Source organism: Culex quinquefasciatus, chromosome 2 (assembly GCF_015732765.1).
Source record: "Culex quinquefasciatus strain JHB chromosome 2, VPISU_Cqui_1.0_pri_paternal, whole genome shotgun sequence".
In the NCBI taxonomy this organism is placed as follows: domain Eukaryota; kingdom Metazoa; phylum Arthropoda; class Insecta; order Diptera; family Culicidae; genus Culex; species Culex quinquefasciatus.
In genome coordinates this window covers 173,881,016-173,900,169 of record NC_051862.1, presented here as the reverse complement: position 1 = coordinate 173,900,169, position 19,154 = coordinate 173,881,016, and the positions used below count along the sequence as shown (strand labels likewise).

Here is a 19,154-nt window from a genome sequence, read left to right as displayed (position 1 = left end):
CAAATATCTGTGACATGGAAAATATTTGACCCTGGAAATTTTTAATTTATTTTAATTTTAAAATTTTATATACTTCAAAAAGGAGGCTCACGATACTTCGTGAAACCTCAAACGAAGCTTTATGAATGATCTTGCGCCTCCATCAAAATATATGAAAAAACTTAAAATATAATAAAAAACGTTACTTAATCCACAGGAAGGTGGTTGCTGCCTTCCTCCTAAAAGCCTTGCAACCACACACTACGAAAGCTTTGACTAACGCTTACTTAGTAAAGACACTATACATCTGAGTGCTGCCATCTAGGTATGATAAATTTAATGAACCATTTGAAAGCACTGCAGTGTTTGTGTGCGTGCACTGAGCGTAAAGTTCCGACAGCTATCCGCCGGAGCTTTCAAATTATGTAAATAATGACCCTTTTTAGTATCAACCAAAACAGTTTTCGAACATATCTTTTAAAGTACTGCGCCAAGCCGGATGAAATTTAAAAAGACTTAAAGAACCTGAAGGCAAATCCAAAAACATAGATCCGGACAAAATTGGTCAGCCAGTTCCGAAAAGTGAGTGAGAAAAAATTCTACGTCCATCCACACGCACAGACATTTGTTCAGAATTTGATTCTGAGTCGATATGTATACGTAAAGGTATATCTGGGAGGCTTATTTAAAAAGTTCAATTTTTGAGTGATTTTATAGCCTTGCCTCAGTGAGGTGAGGAAGGCAAAACAAATATCCACAAGTAAAATATTTTCTTGGTCACAAATATTTCATTTTTGCCTTCCTCACCTCACTGAGGCAAGGCTATAAAATCACTCAAAAATTGAACTTTTTAAATAAGCCTCCCAGATATACCTTTACGTATACATATCGACTCAGAATCAAATTCTGAACAAATGTCTGTGCGTGTGGATGGACGTAAATTTTTTCTCACTCACTCGGAACTCATTGACCAATTTTGTCCGGATCATGATTTGCCTTCAGGTTCTTTCTTTTTAAATTTCATCCGGCTGGTAGATATGTTCGAAAAACTGTTTTGTTGATACTAAAGGGTCATTATTTACATAATTTGAAAGCTCCGGCAATACGCTCGCTCAGTGCACACACAAACACTGCAGTGCTTTCAAATGGTTCATTAAATTTATCATACCTAGATGGCAGCACTCAGATGTATAGTGTCTTTACTAAGTAAGCGTTAGTCAAAGCTTTCGTAGTGTGTGGTTGCAAGGCTTTTAGGAGGAAGGCAGCAACCACCTTCCTGTGGATTAAGTAACGTTTTTTAAGGTACAATGACATGTAATGATTATCACCTTCCGTCATATTGGCGTGGGACATACAGTATGAGAAAATTCAAACCAGTTAATAATATATAGATATTGTTTTTTTTTTGTAATATTTGAAAAATAAAAAATAGTTTATTTTTGTACTGAATTCTTGAGATTTGTTCAACGATAATTTGCAACGATATCAAAATAGTTTACCTAATATCTGAAATGTTTACACACGGGCAAAAATAATCTACGGGCTTGCTGCAAAAAATGTTGTAAAATGTGACATTTTCTGTAGCAATCCACTGTTGCAGATTTTGAGATATATTTTTCTTTTGGGTGTGATTATAATGTAATAACACAATTAGAGCTTTTCAATCACAATAAAAGACTTCAAAAACATAATGGCATCTGATAAATCAATTAAAAATATAAAATATTTTTTTAAATTAAGCTGTTCAATAGGAAATACAGAACATTTAAAAATCATATTTTTTGGTGAATTTAAGATGACTCCGGCTCCGACTCCGACTCCAGCTGTTCGAGTTTTGACGACTCCGACTCCGACTCCGACTCCAGGTCCCCAAAAAGACCCGACTCCACCGACTCCACAGCCCTGGTTTTTATCAAAATTTATTTTCCCTAAAAGAGCACTTAGCTAGCAAAATCTAAACTTAGAAACATGTACCCTCCCTGTAAAGGCTGTAAAGGCAAATTAGGCTGTAATTCAACTCCAAGCGAAACTTATTTGAGTATATCGTGGAGATTTTCCCTTATCCCATTAAAAAGGGAAGCATCAACACTACAGTTTTTTTTTTTTTGAAAAGGTCCAATAAACCAAATTTTCAGTTTTTGCTTTTTGTGTGTGTTTTTAATACCCCTGACTCAAGGCGGTTTCGAAAACACCTAAAAAGCAAAAACTGAAAAATTTGGTTTATTGAACCTTTTCAACAAAAAAAATCCAGGTTTGTTTGTCATATAGTCTAATACCTGCTTAACATGCTAAATTTTACGTCAAGTCACAATTCACGTACGTTTCGATTGTAGAAAATCGGATTTTTTCCATGGATTCAAACGCCAAACTGTTGTAAGTGATTGCGATGTTTACTTTTTTTTTAATTTTTTAATATTTATTCAGTTTTTTCCATATAAATTCATTCATTTAAAATGTTATTGAGTGTCCAATTTGAAATGTTTGTTTTACCAAATTTGATTTTCACTTTTAATAAAATTTATTTAAAATTAATTTAATAAACCAAAATCTTCCGAATTTGAAAAAAAAATCACTAGAAATAATTCATCAAAATATCAATTTTACCTGCCACCAAAAGTACAATACAAAATTTCACATTAAGCTCGGATGGAACGCAACACACCATATAAAAACGTTTTTTAACCCACCATTAGGTGGGTGATGCCTTCCTCACATTTATAAAGTAATAATGAAAATAAGTTTATGAAAAAAATATATACCTGATACAGACTTTTCCAGAAAACATGCAGACTCTCATTTGAAGCAATGTGGCAACCGGGCGTTTCGCATATGGCGTGACTCTCGCACGTAAACAATAAGACCCGGCCTTTTGAGGTTAGGCAAAAAATCACCCTTTTTTGTATATACTTGGCATAACTTTTTAAATACTTAACTAAACAGAATAAAATTTAATAGGGTCTTAGGGGACCCCAAAACGAACAGAATAAGGCGGATCCGGCTAAAATCGGTTCAGCCAGTTCTGAGAGAATCGTGTGGAAAAAAATCATGTCTACACACATCCCCACAGACATTTGTTCAGAATTTGATTCTGAGTCGATAGGTAAACGTGAAGGTATATCTAGGAGTCGTATTTAAGAAGTTCATTTTTCGAGTGATTTTATAGCCTTGCCTCAGTGAGGTGAGGAAGGCAAAAACGCAAAGAAACGATCAAAGAAAGGTCACGAAAAGATTTTTCTTTTTTCACGCGGTGCTTGTTCGCAATTCTTATTGATGAAAAAGTCAAAAATCTTGTAATCTTGCATACTTTTTCATAAGGTCCATAGGAAACTCATGGCACATTTGTTGTTTTGAAAAAGTACTCTAGAAATTAAAAGGACGGTTTTTGGTTTTTTTGCTCCAAATTAAATAATCAAAGAAAAAAAACAAAGGATTAAATTTTATGGCAAAAAAATTCCAAAAATTAAAAAAAAATCTGATTCACAAACTCAAAAATTTGACAAGACAGAAATTTAGATAATCAGAAATCAAATTTCAAAATATCAAAGATATGTACTTGAAAAAAACAGCAAATATTTTTAAATCGAGAATAAAAAAAATTAAGTTCCTGATTCAGATTAATAAACTTAAAATAAAATATTATTGTGGAAAAAATAAATCACAAAAAATAAAACAAATCAAACCTTCAAAAATTGAAATAATAAAACAAAAATTATTTAGTAAGGTCGCTGCAAATATTTTTCATTGTTTATGTCGGATTAATTATTTCGAAAAATCAGGGGGCAACATTTAGTTTTTTCAAGAAACATGAAAATGTCAATGGAAATAGAAGTGTAATCAACTGAAAACAATCTAAACGCTTTTTTGCATTGGTTACCATATTTAGCATGGTTGGGCAAGTTTAAAAATATGTTGAACTTTTATGAAATGACAATATATAGCACCACTAAACTTTTTTTTAGGCAAAAATAAAATCATCAATACATACAAAATGATTGCAAAATAACTGGACAGGTGTATACTGCCGCTCGAAGGAAGTCCGTCCCATATGTAATTTCGTCAATTTTGAAGTAATGATGTAGTTCGATTCGAAATCTTGTGACCTACCAGAAAAACCAATAAAATTTAGTACTTTGTTCCAGGAAACCGTAGAAAATTCCCTTTTTCGAAAAATTCTAACACGTAAGCTTATGCGCGGGACAAATTTGAAGTGCATTTTTCTCGGCTTGCTGTTTTTACATATGGGACGGACTAGATTCGAGCGGCAGTATAGTTCATTTTAAAACACTGTTTTCATTCAAGTGTTAAAACCGTGGCCTGTAATTTCATTTTTAAACTTTTTTATCTTTTTGTTTATGATGGCAGCAAAAAAGGCAGCATTTCCGAATTTTAAAAATTAAAAAAGTGAAAATTCAGAAGTTAAGAAATTAAGAATTTAAGAAATTTAAGAAGATAAGATTTTCATAACGTCAAGAATTTAGTAATATTCAGACTTTTGAATTTTGAAATTGAAGTTTTTGAGAGTTAAAGGATTTGATTTTAAAAATTTCACAATTTTTGTTTTTTTTTTTAGATTTTTTTCCCTCATGTATTTTTTTTTATTCTAAAATTTGCAATTTTAAATTTTTGAAATAAAGTTCAGTTTTTTTTCTTTTTTCTTTTATGATTTGTTTTATTTGAGTGCCACCCTGCTCCTTCCCCCACATAATTGCGTAATAAGAGCGCAACATATCAGTGCTGTGGTGAGCGACGGCGATGATGCACGCAATTCAATATGGAAGATAGAAATAAAAGAACAGGAAAAGTTCAAACTATAACAACGGAACAACAGGTGCAAAGTGTGCAGGAAGAAATTATTCCCGTGACAGATGTGATGAATATTCAACGAGCTGTTGCGTTAGATAAAGCCAAGCGTACGTGCAGTGTCGTAAATAATAATTACGAGGACGAGTTTTATGATGGGAATTATTGATGAGCAAGATTGTCCTTAGCCGAATAGTTAGATGGACTCAAATTTGAACATTTTTCATGCATTCTTTTAGAATGGTAATTGAAATGGCTGACCAAACTTATTTTTACAAAACTTGAAAGATGAAGTCGAGAGTTTATACGGACAATTTGTGAAAATCATTCAAGACGGACTACAAATCTGACGAACATGAATTTCGAAATACCTTTTTTCCGTTTGCCTTGTGCTTTTACACGTGAACAGCGAAATTAGAAAATAAACGAAAGCGGTAAATATAAATCAATCCACAAGCCAGACAGAAATCCTTCACCCCACTTACCAGCAATGAACTCCTTTGGCATTTGCTTGTTTCCCGAGGTGGTCACCCGGTACAGCGTAAACTCCTCCACCTTCATAATCACGCAGCTGCACATCAGCTTGGAGAGATTGTCCATGACGTGCTTCTTGATGGGGGAGGCCGCCGCCGAGAGGGAACCGGGCGTGTTTGGCGTGTTCACGGCGGTGTTGGTGGAGGTGCTTTGCGACCCGCTCGCGCTGGCACTGGCGCTGGGCGTCTTCAGGGTTGTGGTCTGCTGCTGACCGAGGTTCGTTGTCCTAGAAGGAGGAAGATCTCAATGTTAAAGGTTGGGAGAATAACGTTCGTGGTTACCTTTCTAAACTGGGATGGCTTGGTGGCCGGTTTGGCTGGGTCAGATTGAGTATCGATTCTCGGAAGGCATTTAAGGATTGCTCGAGCCACAAGGCCGGCGGAACGGTTGCTTCTTTGTATCTGCAGAACAAAAACATCTTCATTAGCTCGCGAAGGTCACCAACCAAAACGCGATCATCTTACTTTGGCCAATGTGAGCGATCGGCCTTCGCCAGATGGTACGGATAGTAGTCGACCTGGAATCCCTGCACGGAAATCTGCAACGCTCCGCCGTCCTTCAGGTTCGGATGGCTTGATCGGCCCACTCCGGCGTCGTCGCACAGATGCAGATCGATCCGCTGGCTGAAGAAGTGGTACGACGTTTCGCGCACGTCGTAGATATTAAAGTACTTTTGAGCAGCTGTCAACTGTTGCAAATCCGGCACCTTCGACGATTGCGCTAACTGGGCCTGGTACTCAGGCAGAGTTTCCAGCTTCCGCTGTGCTTTCACCCGCTGAACCACACTGTTTGAAGCCTTTATCAACCCGGACAGCGAGTCCACAAAGTGAAGAGCTGCCTTCAGCTGCGAATCCGTCAGCACCCACAGCAAATCATCCAAGATCAGCACCAACCTACTCGCCACTATGCTACAATCGGACAACTTCTTCTTAATCGTTATCCTACACCGCGCCTGATTCGTCAGCAATCGCAACGGCGTCAAACTCTGGTCCTGCGTTGAGCTAGCCTCAATCCGCACCGTCTGCCAGGACAACTCCTTGAAAATCAGTATCAGCCCCCGGGCCGGATCTTTCAGCCTCGTAACTCGCAAATCTCCCAGCAGCCACTTTGGTGTGCGTGATTCGACCCGGATGCGGGACATTTGCACCGACGCCGTGAAGGCCGGACTTTTGAGGTTCACGTTGACCGTGTTCACCACGATCGTGATGCCGTCGATCACCTTGTGGATGAAGCTGTACTTGCCCTGGGGTGCCGCCAAACTCGAGAGGCCGGCCCCGGCCGCCGTCGGTGTCCCACTCCGTGCTATTTCACATGTTTCGATCGTAATGTTGACCTCGTCGAGTGTCTGGAACGGGGAATAATTTGGGATTAATAACATTACTAAATGTGGAGACGCAGAGTCATAAGGAACTTGTCGTAAAAAAACATGCGTCTCCATTTTAGTACCCAGTATTCCACAACCGAAAAAGTACCTAGTTTCAATGCTTCTGTGATAATTTTTATCCGAATATTTTCCCAAAAGTTACTTTATTTTTTTTTTCGTATTGAAAATCGGCCCAATAGTTTCAGAAATATTATCAACTGAAAAATTCTCTACGAAATCGGCCTTTTTTTTAATTTTTGTATTTTTTAATCCAACTGAAACTTTTTAGTTGCTTTCGGTATGCCCAAAGAAGCCATTTTGCATCATTAGTTTATCCATATAAATTTGTCAGCTGTCCATACAAAAAAAGGTTTATGAAAATTCAAAATCTGTATCATTTGAAGGAATTTTTTTATCGATTTGGTGTCTTCGGCAAAGATGTAGGTATGGATAAGAACTATACTGAAAAAAAATTATACACGGTATATTTTTTTTTTTTTTTGATGATTTTTAATTTCACTTTTCATCACTAAAACTTGATTTGCATAAAAAACATTTTTTATATGTTTTTGGGGACATCAAATGGCAACTGTTGTTTAAATTCGATTAAATTTAATCAAATGGTTAGTTTGATCGAGTTCCACAATAAGGTTGGGAAAAAGAGCCTGCGGTTTCGCTACCTTTTTCTAAGTAAGTTCAGCATCAACACTTCCCGTGCTCCTAATCCTTATTCCTCTCCCGGTGAATGGTGGAGATGGGAGCGGCCGGCAATGGATGGCTTTCATGGTGCTGCCTGTCCTGTTCTGGTAGAATTGGTTTTAATTCCCTCTAATCAATTTCTAAGCAGCCGGAGCTGGACAATTATCACACATACATGACGAAATCCAGTCTGCAACCCGCTAAGATCACCATCTCCATGCGAATGCGAATCAAATGGCAACTTTTCAGAAATTTCCATAATGGGCAAAAAATCTTTGACCGAATTATGATTTTTTAATCAATACTGACTTTTTCAAAAAATCAAAATATTGGTCGCAAAAATTTTCAACCTAATTTTTCGATGTAAAATCGAATTTGCAATCACAAAGTACTTAAGTGAAATTTTGATAAAGTGAACCGTTTTTAAGTTATAGTAATTTTTAGGTAACTTTTTTGAACATAGTCGCAGTTATTATAATTTTTTAAATTAGTGCCCATGTTGGCACTTTTGAAAAAAATATTTTTGAAATGCTGAGACTTACGAAAACAATATTTTCATTTTTTTAAATCAAGACTAACATTCAAAAGGACGTAATATTGAATATATGGCCCTTTTGAAATGTTAGTCTTGATTCAAAATATTGTTTTCGTAAAGACCGGAAATTTTCACGAATGTTGAAAAAATTGGCGACCAATATTTTAATATTTTGAAAATGTCAATAATGATTCAATAATTCATAACTCGGTCAATAAGTAAAGTAAAAAAAGTATATGTGTTCCATAAAAACAAAAATTACGAAATTCCATACATTTTTGGCAGGTTGCTCAAATGAAACCATAACAACGTTTTTGCCTAGGTATTTAAAAACGTGGGTTTTATAGAAAACCTAGATGCATGGGTATTAAAAGATCGGAAATTTTATGCCCTTTCTGGTGCCACATAGGTTGACTTGTGAATTGTGGACCGGACCGGATGCCGGTGGATTTTCCGACGACGTAATTCCGGGTTGGTACCCAATTCCAACGAAAAATCTATTCTATCGATACAAAGACCCCCAAAACGGTGTTATACCCACTCCAAAATGTTTATTTAGCAATTCTATGGTAATATATTGACATTTAGTTGAATTGAATGTTTGCTAAATTAAGTTTAGATAAGTTTTATATAGAATTTCCATAGTTACATAAACTTTTATACTAAGTGGTTAGTAAACTTTAAATTCAATTCAAATTATTTTTTTAATCAGTCAAGGATGCCTATTTGGAGTTGGGAGACTGGATTTATGGTGATTGTCAACTTTATTTATGTAAATACTAGGTTTTGTAAAATTTTAAATTGTTTACATGTTTCATCACAAAATGTGCATAGTGCCCAAGGGGTGTAAATACTTTTTTTACATACTGTAGCAGATTTTGAAGGGCTTCAAAAGACCATTCGAATGCACCTAAGAGAGTTGGAATTGATGAAGTTTTACTGAAATGCGAGCAATTTTAAGAATTTTTACGTTTTTTGGACTTCAAACTTCAATGCCCGTTTTACCCCTCTTCCCTTTGTCGTAGAGGGCTCATATTTGGCATGAGTTCATCTCATGTATAGACAAACAAACACTGAAAGTTTCATCCAAATCGGAGCAATCGATACGACCTGTTTCACATTGGAGCAACTCTCTACGAAATCGGGAGATTTCGACCATTTATTTTTTGTATTTTTTTATTTGACTCAAACTTTGTGGGGGCCTTCCCTATGACCAAATAAGCTATTTTGTGTCATTGGTTCACCCATACAAGTCTCCATACAATTTTGGCTGCTGTCCATACAAAAATGGTATGTAAATATTCAAACAGCTGTAACTTTTGAGTGAATTTTCTGATCAATTTGGTGTATTCGGCAAAGTTGTAGGTATTGTTGAGGACAATTGAGAAAAAAATATGTACACGGAAAAAAAATTGCAGATTTTTTTATCAACCTTTTTTTCACTAAAACTCAATTTCCCAAAATACGTATTTTTTGATTTTCGAGATTTTTTGATATGTTTTAGGGGACTAAAATCCGCAACTTTTGAGCTATAGAGAAACATGGTCAAAAAATCTGATTTCTGTAAAAAAAATCCAAATTTCATGCAAAAACAAATTTGAAGTTATTTTTTAATGCAAAATTGAATTTGCAATCGAAACCTACTTTACAATTTTTTTGATAAAGGGCTTCGTTTTCAAGATATAGCCACCGAAAGTTTGATTTTAGCAAAATATTTGCAGTTTTTCGATTTTTAAAAATAGTGACCATGAGCGACCATTTCTAAAAATATTTTTTTTGAAAAGTTCAGAAAATTTACTATAAAATTGTCTAAGAGACATTGAAGATTGGACCTCGGGTTGCTGAGATACAGCCGCTTTAAGAAAAAGAAACACGAAAATTGAAGTTTTCTAAGTCTCACCAAAACAACCCACCATTTTCTAATGACGATATCTCAGCAACTAATGGTCCGATTTTCAATGTAAAAATATGAAACATTCGTGAAATTTTCCGATCTTTTCGAAAAAAAATATTTTGAAAAAAAATTAATCAAGACTGACATTTTAAATGGGCGTAATATTCATTGTTTGGCCTCAAGTATGATTTTCCATGTTTAAAAATTCATACTTTCTTGGTCAATACTTTGAATAAAGCGTTAAGTTGCTTTACAAAAGCCTATCTAAAGCATCCATCCATTTTTTTTCACTGGAATTTTAATGCTTTAAAGTTTTTTAGAAATTTTGAAAGTTTTTATTTGAATTAAGCTGCAGAATATAAAAAAATGCTTCTAACATTAAAGCTGCTCATAATACGTATTTCTCGAATCCCCTAATTCGACGTTCCCTCCAATGAAGTGAAGAAACTATCCCACCCTCCCGTCGCATTGCATTGCAATCCAGTTAACGCTCCTCCTTTTCGAGCTGATGAGAGAACCAGCAGAGGTTTAAATTGAGTACACATTGCGCATACATTATGCAGCACATAAAATCTTTTTTCCGCTTGAGGAAATTCTCGCACTCTACTTAGTCAAGAAGCCAAGAAGCCAAACAGCTCGCGAGCAAGAAGCGTGGTTTGCAAAGGGGGTGGTGGTGGTGGCTGAGGGGACAATAAATTCATTCACGTGGTGGCTATTCCCGCCACGGACGAGAACGGCGACGTCGACGCGACAAGGATTAACTGTATAGTTGTTATACGGCCGCGAGTTGGTGCACCACCTTGTGTTTATATATTTATACACCTACTGTAACAACTGAAGCCCGGGTCACATTATCCCGGTGACCCACCTGCACTACTATAGAGTCTACTCACCAGCGTAATGGGGGTGCTTTTCAGCTTGGTCCAGGATATTCGGAACGACACGTGATTGCACCAAGCCGACGTGAGCCGCAGCCACGAGGGCAGCTCGAGCAGATCGGTGAGCACATTCTCGTCCAGCTGCAGGTTCGAGAGTTCGCCCTCGCCGCGGAACGCACTCAGGTTCACCTTGTCCGGCGATAAATTCTTGGTGTACCTGCAGGGGGCGGAAAAAGGGTGGAGCAAAAACGCGTTCTTGAGTCAAAGATATTGTATGGTAATTCTAAATAAATAAATGGGCTGGCGAGGGTGGAAGGTCGTTCGCGGAACCTGCACAAATTTGTTTCGTAGGGGAGTTTGTGATATATTAAAAATAAAGTCAAATCCAAGCAAAAACCTGCCCAAAATATCCCCAACTTCCCCGTTCCCAATATTGGGGTGACAGACATTTCGAGGGCACGTGAGCGACCGACCGGCGGAACGTATTTTCTCCAGTTATAGGCACGATTCTGCAGCACGCGATGCGCGTCGTCGCAAACAGGTGTTTGCGTCACAGCGGCGTATTTGGGTACGAGCAATATGTGTAAAAAGCTATTGTTTGAGGGGAGGACCGTTTGAAGTGAACGCACATTAGGCGGTAAGCATGTGGAGAAAATTGGATGAATAAATGTATTGTCTTCTGAACAGATAAGATAATCGATGTGCATTTATAAAAAATTTCCTTATGAGCAGTTCTCTACGAAATCGGTAATTTTTCTTAAATTTTAATTTTTGTATTTTTTAATCCGACTGAAACTTTTTTGGTGCCTTCGGTATGCCCAAAGAAGCCATTTTGCATCATTATTTTGTCCGTATAATTTTCCATACAAATTTGGCAGCTGGCCATACAAAAATGATGTATGGAAATTCAAAAACCTGTATCTTTTGAAGGATTTTTTTGATCGATTTGATGTCTTCGGCAAAGTTGTAGGTATGGATATGGACAACACTGAAAAAAATTATACAATGTAAAAAAATTTTTGGTGATTTTTTATTTAACTTTTTGTCACTAAAACTTGATTTGCAAAAAAAAAAACAATATTTTTAATTTTTTTTATTTTTTGATATGATTTAGAGGACATTGAATGCAAACTTTTCAGAAATTTTCAGGTTGTGCATAAAATCTTTGACCGAGTTATGAATTTTTTAATCAATACTATTTTTTTTTCAAAAAATCGAAATATTGGTCGCAAAAATTTTTCAACTTCATTTTTCGATGTAAAATCGAATTTGCAATCAATAAGTTCTGTAGTGAAATTTTGATAAAGTGCACCGTTTTCAAGTTAAGGCCATTTTTAGTAAACTTTTTTCAAAATAGTCGCAATTTTTCATTTTTTAAAGTAAGTGCACATTTTCGCCCACCTTTGAAAAATAGTAGTTTATGCAACAAGTTGCAAAAAGAGGATTTTTTCAGCACGAGTCGTACATTTATCCAACGAGGTGCACCGAGTTGGAAAAATACGAAGAGTGCTGAAAAAATCAAGTTTTGCAACGAGTTCCATACAACATTTTTTGCAATTCCAAAAAACACACGCTGAGTGAAATTTTATGTCAAATTTTCATTTTTTTGTCAATAAATCGTTCAAATCAAAAAAATGTTGAAAAGTGTTACTTTTCGAAACAAGTGCTGAACAGTTCAACTTTTCAGCACCCATTTCAGTGCTGAAAAGTAGAACTTTTCAGCATTTATTTTGAAAAGTGTTGCTATTCGATTCTGTTATTTCTGGTACAGAAAAGTAGGCTATTTCGTCGTTCAAGAATGACAGGAAAAGTAAATAGTTTCACGACGGAATTGCAAAAAAATATTTTTTAAAAGCTGAGGAAATTCTCTATATTTTGCTTTTTTTAAATTTTGTTGATACGACCCTCAGTTGCTGAGATATTGCCATGCAAAGGTTTAAAAACATGAAAATTGATGTTTTCCAAGTCTCACCCAAACAACCCAACATTTTTTAATGTCATTATTAGGGTTAGTGAATTTTCACGATTTCACGGACAGCGTGAAATTCGTGAAATTTGAAAATTTCCGTGAAATCCCGTGAAATTTGAAAATTTCCGTGAAATCCCGTGAAATTTGTCAATTTTTTCAAATCAATTCTTTAAAATAATAACATAAACAAAATTACATTCATTGATGACTTTTTATGTAAATTTTATTAGTTTTCAATTGAAAAGTGTGATATTAACCATTTGAAAAATTGTTAGCAAAACCTACATTAACATGAAATTGATAGAACATTTACTAAGAAGTGAATGCAGTGAAAACTTGGTAGATGTTGACAAAAATCAGTCAAAGAAAAAAAAAATCTCGCATTTGTTTTTTATAAATTCTGTATTTTTCAATCGAAACTTGTTAAATTTTATTTTATTGTGTTATTATTTTGATTTTTTTTAGAAATCAATTAGGCCGTTGCAAATATTTTTCAAAGTTTATATCATAAGTTTATATAGGCTTTGAGGATGTTGTTAGGATTCAGTTGTAAAGCCTTAAACTCCTATGTAGGTATTATAAATAGGCCGTAACAACCCTTTGCGGAGGTCCTTTTGGGTTTTAAGTGGGGTTTATCAAGGTTCTGGAGAGTTTGTTACGACTAAGGGGTTTTAATTTTGGTTTTGGCTGATAGGTTTTATAGCGGTTGTGACAGCTTTGATAAAGCCTAAAATGTTACTTGGTTAGTGCATTTTAAAACACTTTTTTCATTGAAATGTTTTAAACATGGCTCGGAAATTCAATTTTTGAACTTTTTTATTTTTTATTAGTTATTATTTATTATTATTTTTTTCAATTTAGTTTTTTTTTATCTTTAAAGTCACCTTTTAAGAACATTTCACCTGTTTAATTTTCACGATATTTGATTATTTGCGTGAATGGCTCCCGTGGAAATTAAAAAAAATGTTTGTTTTCTGTTCGTATTTTTAATAACATTTTGAAAATTTCGTTACAGATTAAATTAGTTTTGCCTATTGATTGGAAATTTATTTTTTGAAAGTGAGATGAAAACTCAAAAAAATATTTTCAGTTGGGCAAAATGTCGCAAAAAACGATATTTTAATTGTTGGATTGTTTTGTTTAATTTGGCTTTGATAAAAAAAATCAATAAAATGTAAAGGATAAAATAGTAGCAAATCAGCGAAAACTGTTTAGCTCTACTAGTCGAACATTAAAAGCAGCTCAATAAATGGCTGTACGTGTAATTTTTTATAAATTACTATAAGTTTTTTAGTGTCCCGTTCAAATAAGGTTATGATATTTTTAAGTTTATTGAAAACAAGCATGAAAAGTAGTTTCTGAGATAATTATTTTAATATTTTTCACGTTTCGCGAAATTTCCGTGAAATTTGGTATTCTAAAATTAAAGTCCCCGTGAAATTTGAAATTTTTGAGCGTGATGTTAAAATATGAAAAATTCGTGATTTTCAAAACAATTAAATCAAGACTAACATTTCAAAAGGGTCAAATATTCAATATTACGCCCTTTTAAAATGTTAGTCTTGGCTTTAAATTTTTGAAGAAATGTTTTTTTGAAAAGATCGGAAAATTTTACGAAAGTTTCATATTTTAACATTGAAAATCGGACCATTGCTAAGATGCTCGACATTAGAAAACGGTGGGTTGTTTGGGTGAGACTTAGAAAACATCAATTTTCAACCATTGCATGGCAATATCTCAGCAACTGAGGGTCGTATCAACAAAATTCAAAAAAGCAAAATATAAAGAATTTTCTCAGCTTTTCAAAAATATTTTTTACGAAAGTGGGCAAACATGTGCACTTATTTTAAAAAAATAAAAAACTGCGACTATTTTCAAAAAAGTAACCTGAAAATGGCCTTAACTTGAAAACGGTGCACTTTATCAAAATTTCACTACAAAACTTATTGATTGCAAATTTGATTTTACATCGAAAAATGAAGTTGAAAAATTTTTGCGACCAATATTTCGTTTTTTTTTTTTTGAAAAAAATAGTATTGATTAAAAAATTCATAACTCGGTCAAAGATTTTATGCACAACCTGAAAATTTCTGAAAAGTTTGCATTTGATGTCCTCTAAAACATATAGAAAAATAAAAAAAAATAAAAATAGTGTTTTTTTGCAAATCAAGTTTTAGTGACAAAAAGTTAAATAAAAAATTATAATTTTTTTTTTTTTTAATTAAATATTGGTAATATTCATTTTTTCACCCTTTTGAAAGGTAAGTCTTGATTAAAAAAAAAGAAAATATTGTTTTCGAAAAGATCGGAAAATTTCATGAATGTTTCATATTTTAATATTGAAAATCGGACCATTAGTTGCTCAAAAATCGACGTTAGAAAATGGTGGGTTGACTTAGACTTAGAAAACATCAATTTTCCTGTTTTAAAATTTTGCATGGAAATATCTCAGCAACTAAAGGTCGTATCAACAAAGTTCATAAACGCAAAATATAGAAAATTTCCTCAGCTTTTCAAAAATATTTTTTTCTTAAGTGGGCAAACATGGGCACTAATTTAAAAAAATAATAACTGCGACTATTTTTAAAAAAGTTTATTAAAAATGGTTATAACTTGAAAACGGTGCAAAATTTTACTAAAGAACTTTTTGATTGCAAATTTGATTTTACAGCGAAAAAAAATTACAGCGAAAGAAAATTTTTGTCACCGATGTTTTGATTTTTTGAAAAAATCAGTATTGATTCAAAATGTCATAACTCGGTCAAAGATTTTTGCACATTCTGGAAATTTCTGAAAAGTTGGCATTTGATATCCCCTAAAACATATCAGAAAATAAAAAAAATAAAAATAGTTTTTTTTTCGCAAATCAAGTTTAAGTGACATAAGTGAAATAAAAAAACACCACAGTTTTTTCCCGAAGACACCAAATCGATCAAAAAATTCCGTCAAGGTACATATTTTTGAATTTTTATAAATCATTTATGAACAGCTGCCAAATTTGTATGGATATGGACAACCAAATGATGCAAAATGGCTTCTTTGGGCGAACCGAAGGCACCAAAAAAGTTTCAGCCGGATTAAAATACAAAAATTAAAATTAGAAGAAAAAGACCGACTGCGAAGAGAATTTCTCAAAAAGTTTGACATTGGCCATTAAAAAATTATTAGATTTGACAGCTCAAGTCAAGTCTCAAGTCTAACCAACACCGACAGGAATATTTAATCCATGGTCGCCAATACGGCGATAGTGGAATATTGAAAATATTCATTTGGAAGAATAACTGGCATTCAACCACTTGAATTTGACTTATTTGGGGTTGTTGAACTCAATGTTGATCTCAAAAATAAGATAATGAAAAATACAAAAAAAAATCTTGCTTCGATTACCCAGTTTTTTTTCGAGACACTTTGGATCATTCGGATAACTCCGGATAATCGAGTTTAGACTGTAGCTGAAATCCAACAAAAACTAACATAGTACATATAACGAGTCAGCACCACGCTGTAGGGTTTGCCACAATGGGCTATTAAATATTCTTAGACAATTTGATTGTTGACTGGTACAATCCAAAATCTTTAAGAACGTAAATGTCCACACTGTGCTTCAAGGCTACGCCCATAAAGTCCCGGGTGGTTTTGTGAGGGAAAGCTCGAGAAAAAGGGAGAGTTTCCATTCAAATTCATTCTTTTTCTCGACCTTGAAATTTTAGGTGTTACAATGTGCGACAAACAATGTGTTTTTGACTAAAAGCTTAATAGTAAAAATGATGAATTTTGAAAATCAAGAATTCCTGATACAAAAAATGACATACAAAATAAAAATTCAAATCGAAAAGGATTTTACTAAAAAAAAATCATGGTACCTTGAAAAAAAAACAGCTGTTCTCACTATTTTCGGATAATCGAGTCTGGACTGTACTTATCTTTTCCTGCATGATTCCATGTGCAATCGAAGCAAAAAATAACTTATTGGAACGTCCAAAACTGCATTACTTATTCACATCCGCAGTGGGATGGACTCAGCTACACACACACACTCACAAAATCACACTGTCTCAAGAGAAATAAGCCGAAAATCGTCTTCCTGTATGCCTCTCAAAATCGAGACACACAAAAAAATATCCTCCCACACATACACACGACGTATTCCACTCACCCCTTTCCCACCCAACGATTTTCCATGGATCATTTTCCTTGGTCCTGGCCGTTGTGTTTTTGGCATGGTTCCAAAATTGACACCACCGACAAAAAGGAGACGAATTTTGGCGAAACAGTGGGCGACGATACGGTTGACAGCGCTCCGCACTAACTTGGCTGGTAGGTATAATCCAAACAACGCGATAATGAAGTTGCCAAAAATGGTCCACAGTTTTGGCCCGGGTTCCTATTTTGGGCTGCGCCATCAGTTTGGCGAATAAAATTTGGCAGAACTAGCAAATCGAGTTACTGAATTTAGATGTTTTTAAATCTCTTTTTTATTTCAATTTCTATAAAGATGTTTTGCAATCCAGAATTGCATTGCCTCACCTTTGTTAGTTTGTCGGGTCTTTTTTTTCTGCTGCTCTCAAAGCCCAAGAGAAAAGATAAGCAAATAAAGCAGGAAAATCAATTAACGTGAGCGAAAAGCAACCTCATGTGACACACTCTGTTTTCCGGCGAAGCTCTGAATGATGAAAGTATACGACCGTTGTTGTTGGTCCGCAAAGACCGGCCGGGGTTTGCCCAGCTTTATTGCTTTCAAACATTTCTACGAAACCTTAGGATCAGGTGATTTTTCTTTTGCTAAGCATAATTAAACTTACTGTTTAAAAAAATCCAGATATTATTTATTTTGCTTTTCAAAATTCTATTTTCTTGGAAAATGCGAAACACTATGTTAATCTTAATTTTGTTCTTAACAGAAAAAAAGGAAAATAATGCATTCTGTTGAAGTGATCATCCATTTGCCAGTAAGAGTGCCCGGATTCATAATGATAATTAAACATAGTTCAGTTTTGACCAACGAAAGCAGAAGCGGGAAAGCAACTCATTTGCCCAGGATAAAGCCTCGTCAGTGGCCGGATATTATTCTCGTGTTGCCACTTCCAGCAGGGTTAACAGCGCAAAGTTTGCTAAAGTCAAGGCAGAGGGTCAGACAATCGGCAATGTTTCCGGTATTTCGTAGCGTAATTGATGACCCAGTTTTACCAAGCTAAATGATGGAAAAAAGATGAAAAGAATAGCTAGTCTTGTAGAATGTTAATTTGATCGTGCTTGAATTACTGATTTACTTCATGAAAAATTTCGGTCATTCTTTTTTTTGTATTTTTTAATCTTACTGGAACTTTTTCCGTGCCTTCGGTATGCCTAAAGAAGCCATTTTGCATCATTAGTTTGTCCATATCATTTTCCATACAAATTTGGCAGCTGTCCATACAAAAATGATTTATGAAAATTCAAAAATCAGTATCTTTTGAAGGATTTTTTTTTTGATCGATTTGGTGTCTTCGGCAAAGTTGTAGGTATGGATAAGGACTACACTGAAAAAAATAATACGCGGTAAAAAAAATGATGAATTTAAATTTAACTTTTTAAACTTGATTTGCAAAAAAACACTATTTTATTTTATTTAGTATCTTATATGTTTCAGGGGACATCAAATACCAACTTTTCAGAAATTTCCAGAATGTGCAGAAAATCTTTGACCGAATTATGAATTTTTTAATCAATACTGACTTATTAAAAAAAATCAAAATATTGGCAGCAATTTTTTTTCAATTTTGCAATCAAAAAGTTTGTTGAAAATAGTCGCAGTTATTCATTTTCAAAAAAGCTCAGTTTTGAAAAGCTGAGAAAATCCTCTATATTTTGATTTTTTTTTTAACTTTGCTGATACGGCCCTTAGTTGCTATTGCCATGCAAAACTTTAAAAACAGGAAAATTGATGTTTTCTTAGTCCCACCCAAACAACCCACCATTCGTGAAATTTTCCAATCCTTTCGAAAATAATATTTTCTTTTTTTAATCAAGACTAACATTTCAAAAGGGCGTAATATTGAATGTTTGGCCTTTTTGAAATGTCATTCTTGATTTAAAAAAAATTAAAATATTGTTTTCGAAAAGATCGCAAAATGTCTAATCAAGTCTTAGTGACAAGAAGTGAAGTTAAAAATCACCAACAAAATTTTACCTTGTATAATTTTTTTTAAGTGTAGTACTCATCCATACCTACAACTATGCCGATCAAAAAATTCCTTCAAAAGATACAGATTTTCGAATTTTCATACATCATTTTTGTATGGCCAGCTGCCAAATTAGTATGGAAAATTATATGGACAAACTAATGATGCTAAATGGCTTCTTTGGGCATACCGAAGGCACCAAAAAAGTTTCAGTCGGATTAAAAAATACAAAAAATTCGAATGACCGAAATCTGAGAGAATTGCTCCTATAATAACGGTAACAAAAAACATAAAAGGTAATTCAGTCATGAAAAATTCCGTCCATGAACAAAAAAATTCGAT

At 34.3% G+C, this 19,154-nt stretch overlaps 1 protein-coding gene across 1 annotated transcript in view; it reads right to left on the bottom strand.

Annotated features, from left to right (window-relative positions):
- LOC6033105 (UHRF1-binding protein 1-like) overlaps positions 1–19,154 on the bottom strand; it is a 49,709-nt gene that overhangs the window by 16,184 nt on the left and 14,371 nt on the right. Inside the window, 4 exon segments of the mRNA XM_038258502.1 lie at positions 5,265–5,539; positions 5,595–5,714; positions 5,778–6,658; positions 10,698–10,899. Coding sequence (XP_038114430.1) covers positions 5,265–5,539; positions 5,595–5,714; positions 5,778–6,658; positions 10,698–10,899 — 1,478 coding nt within the window.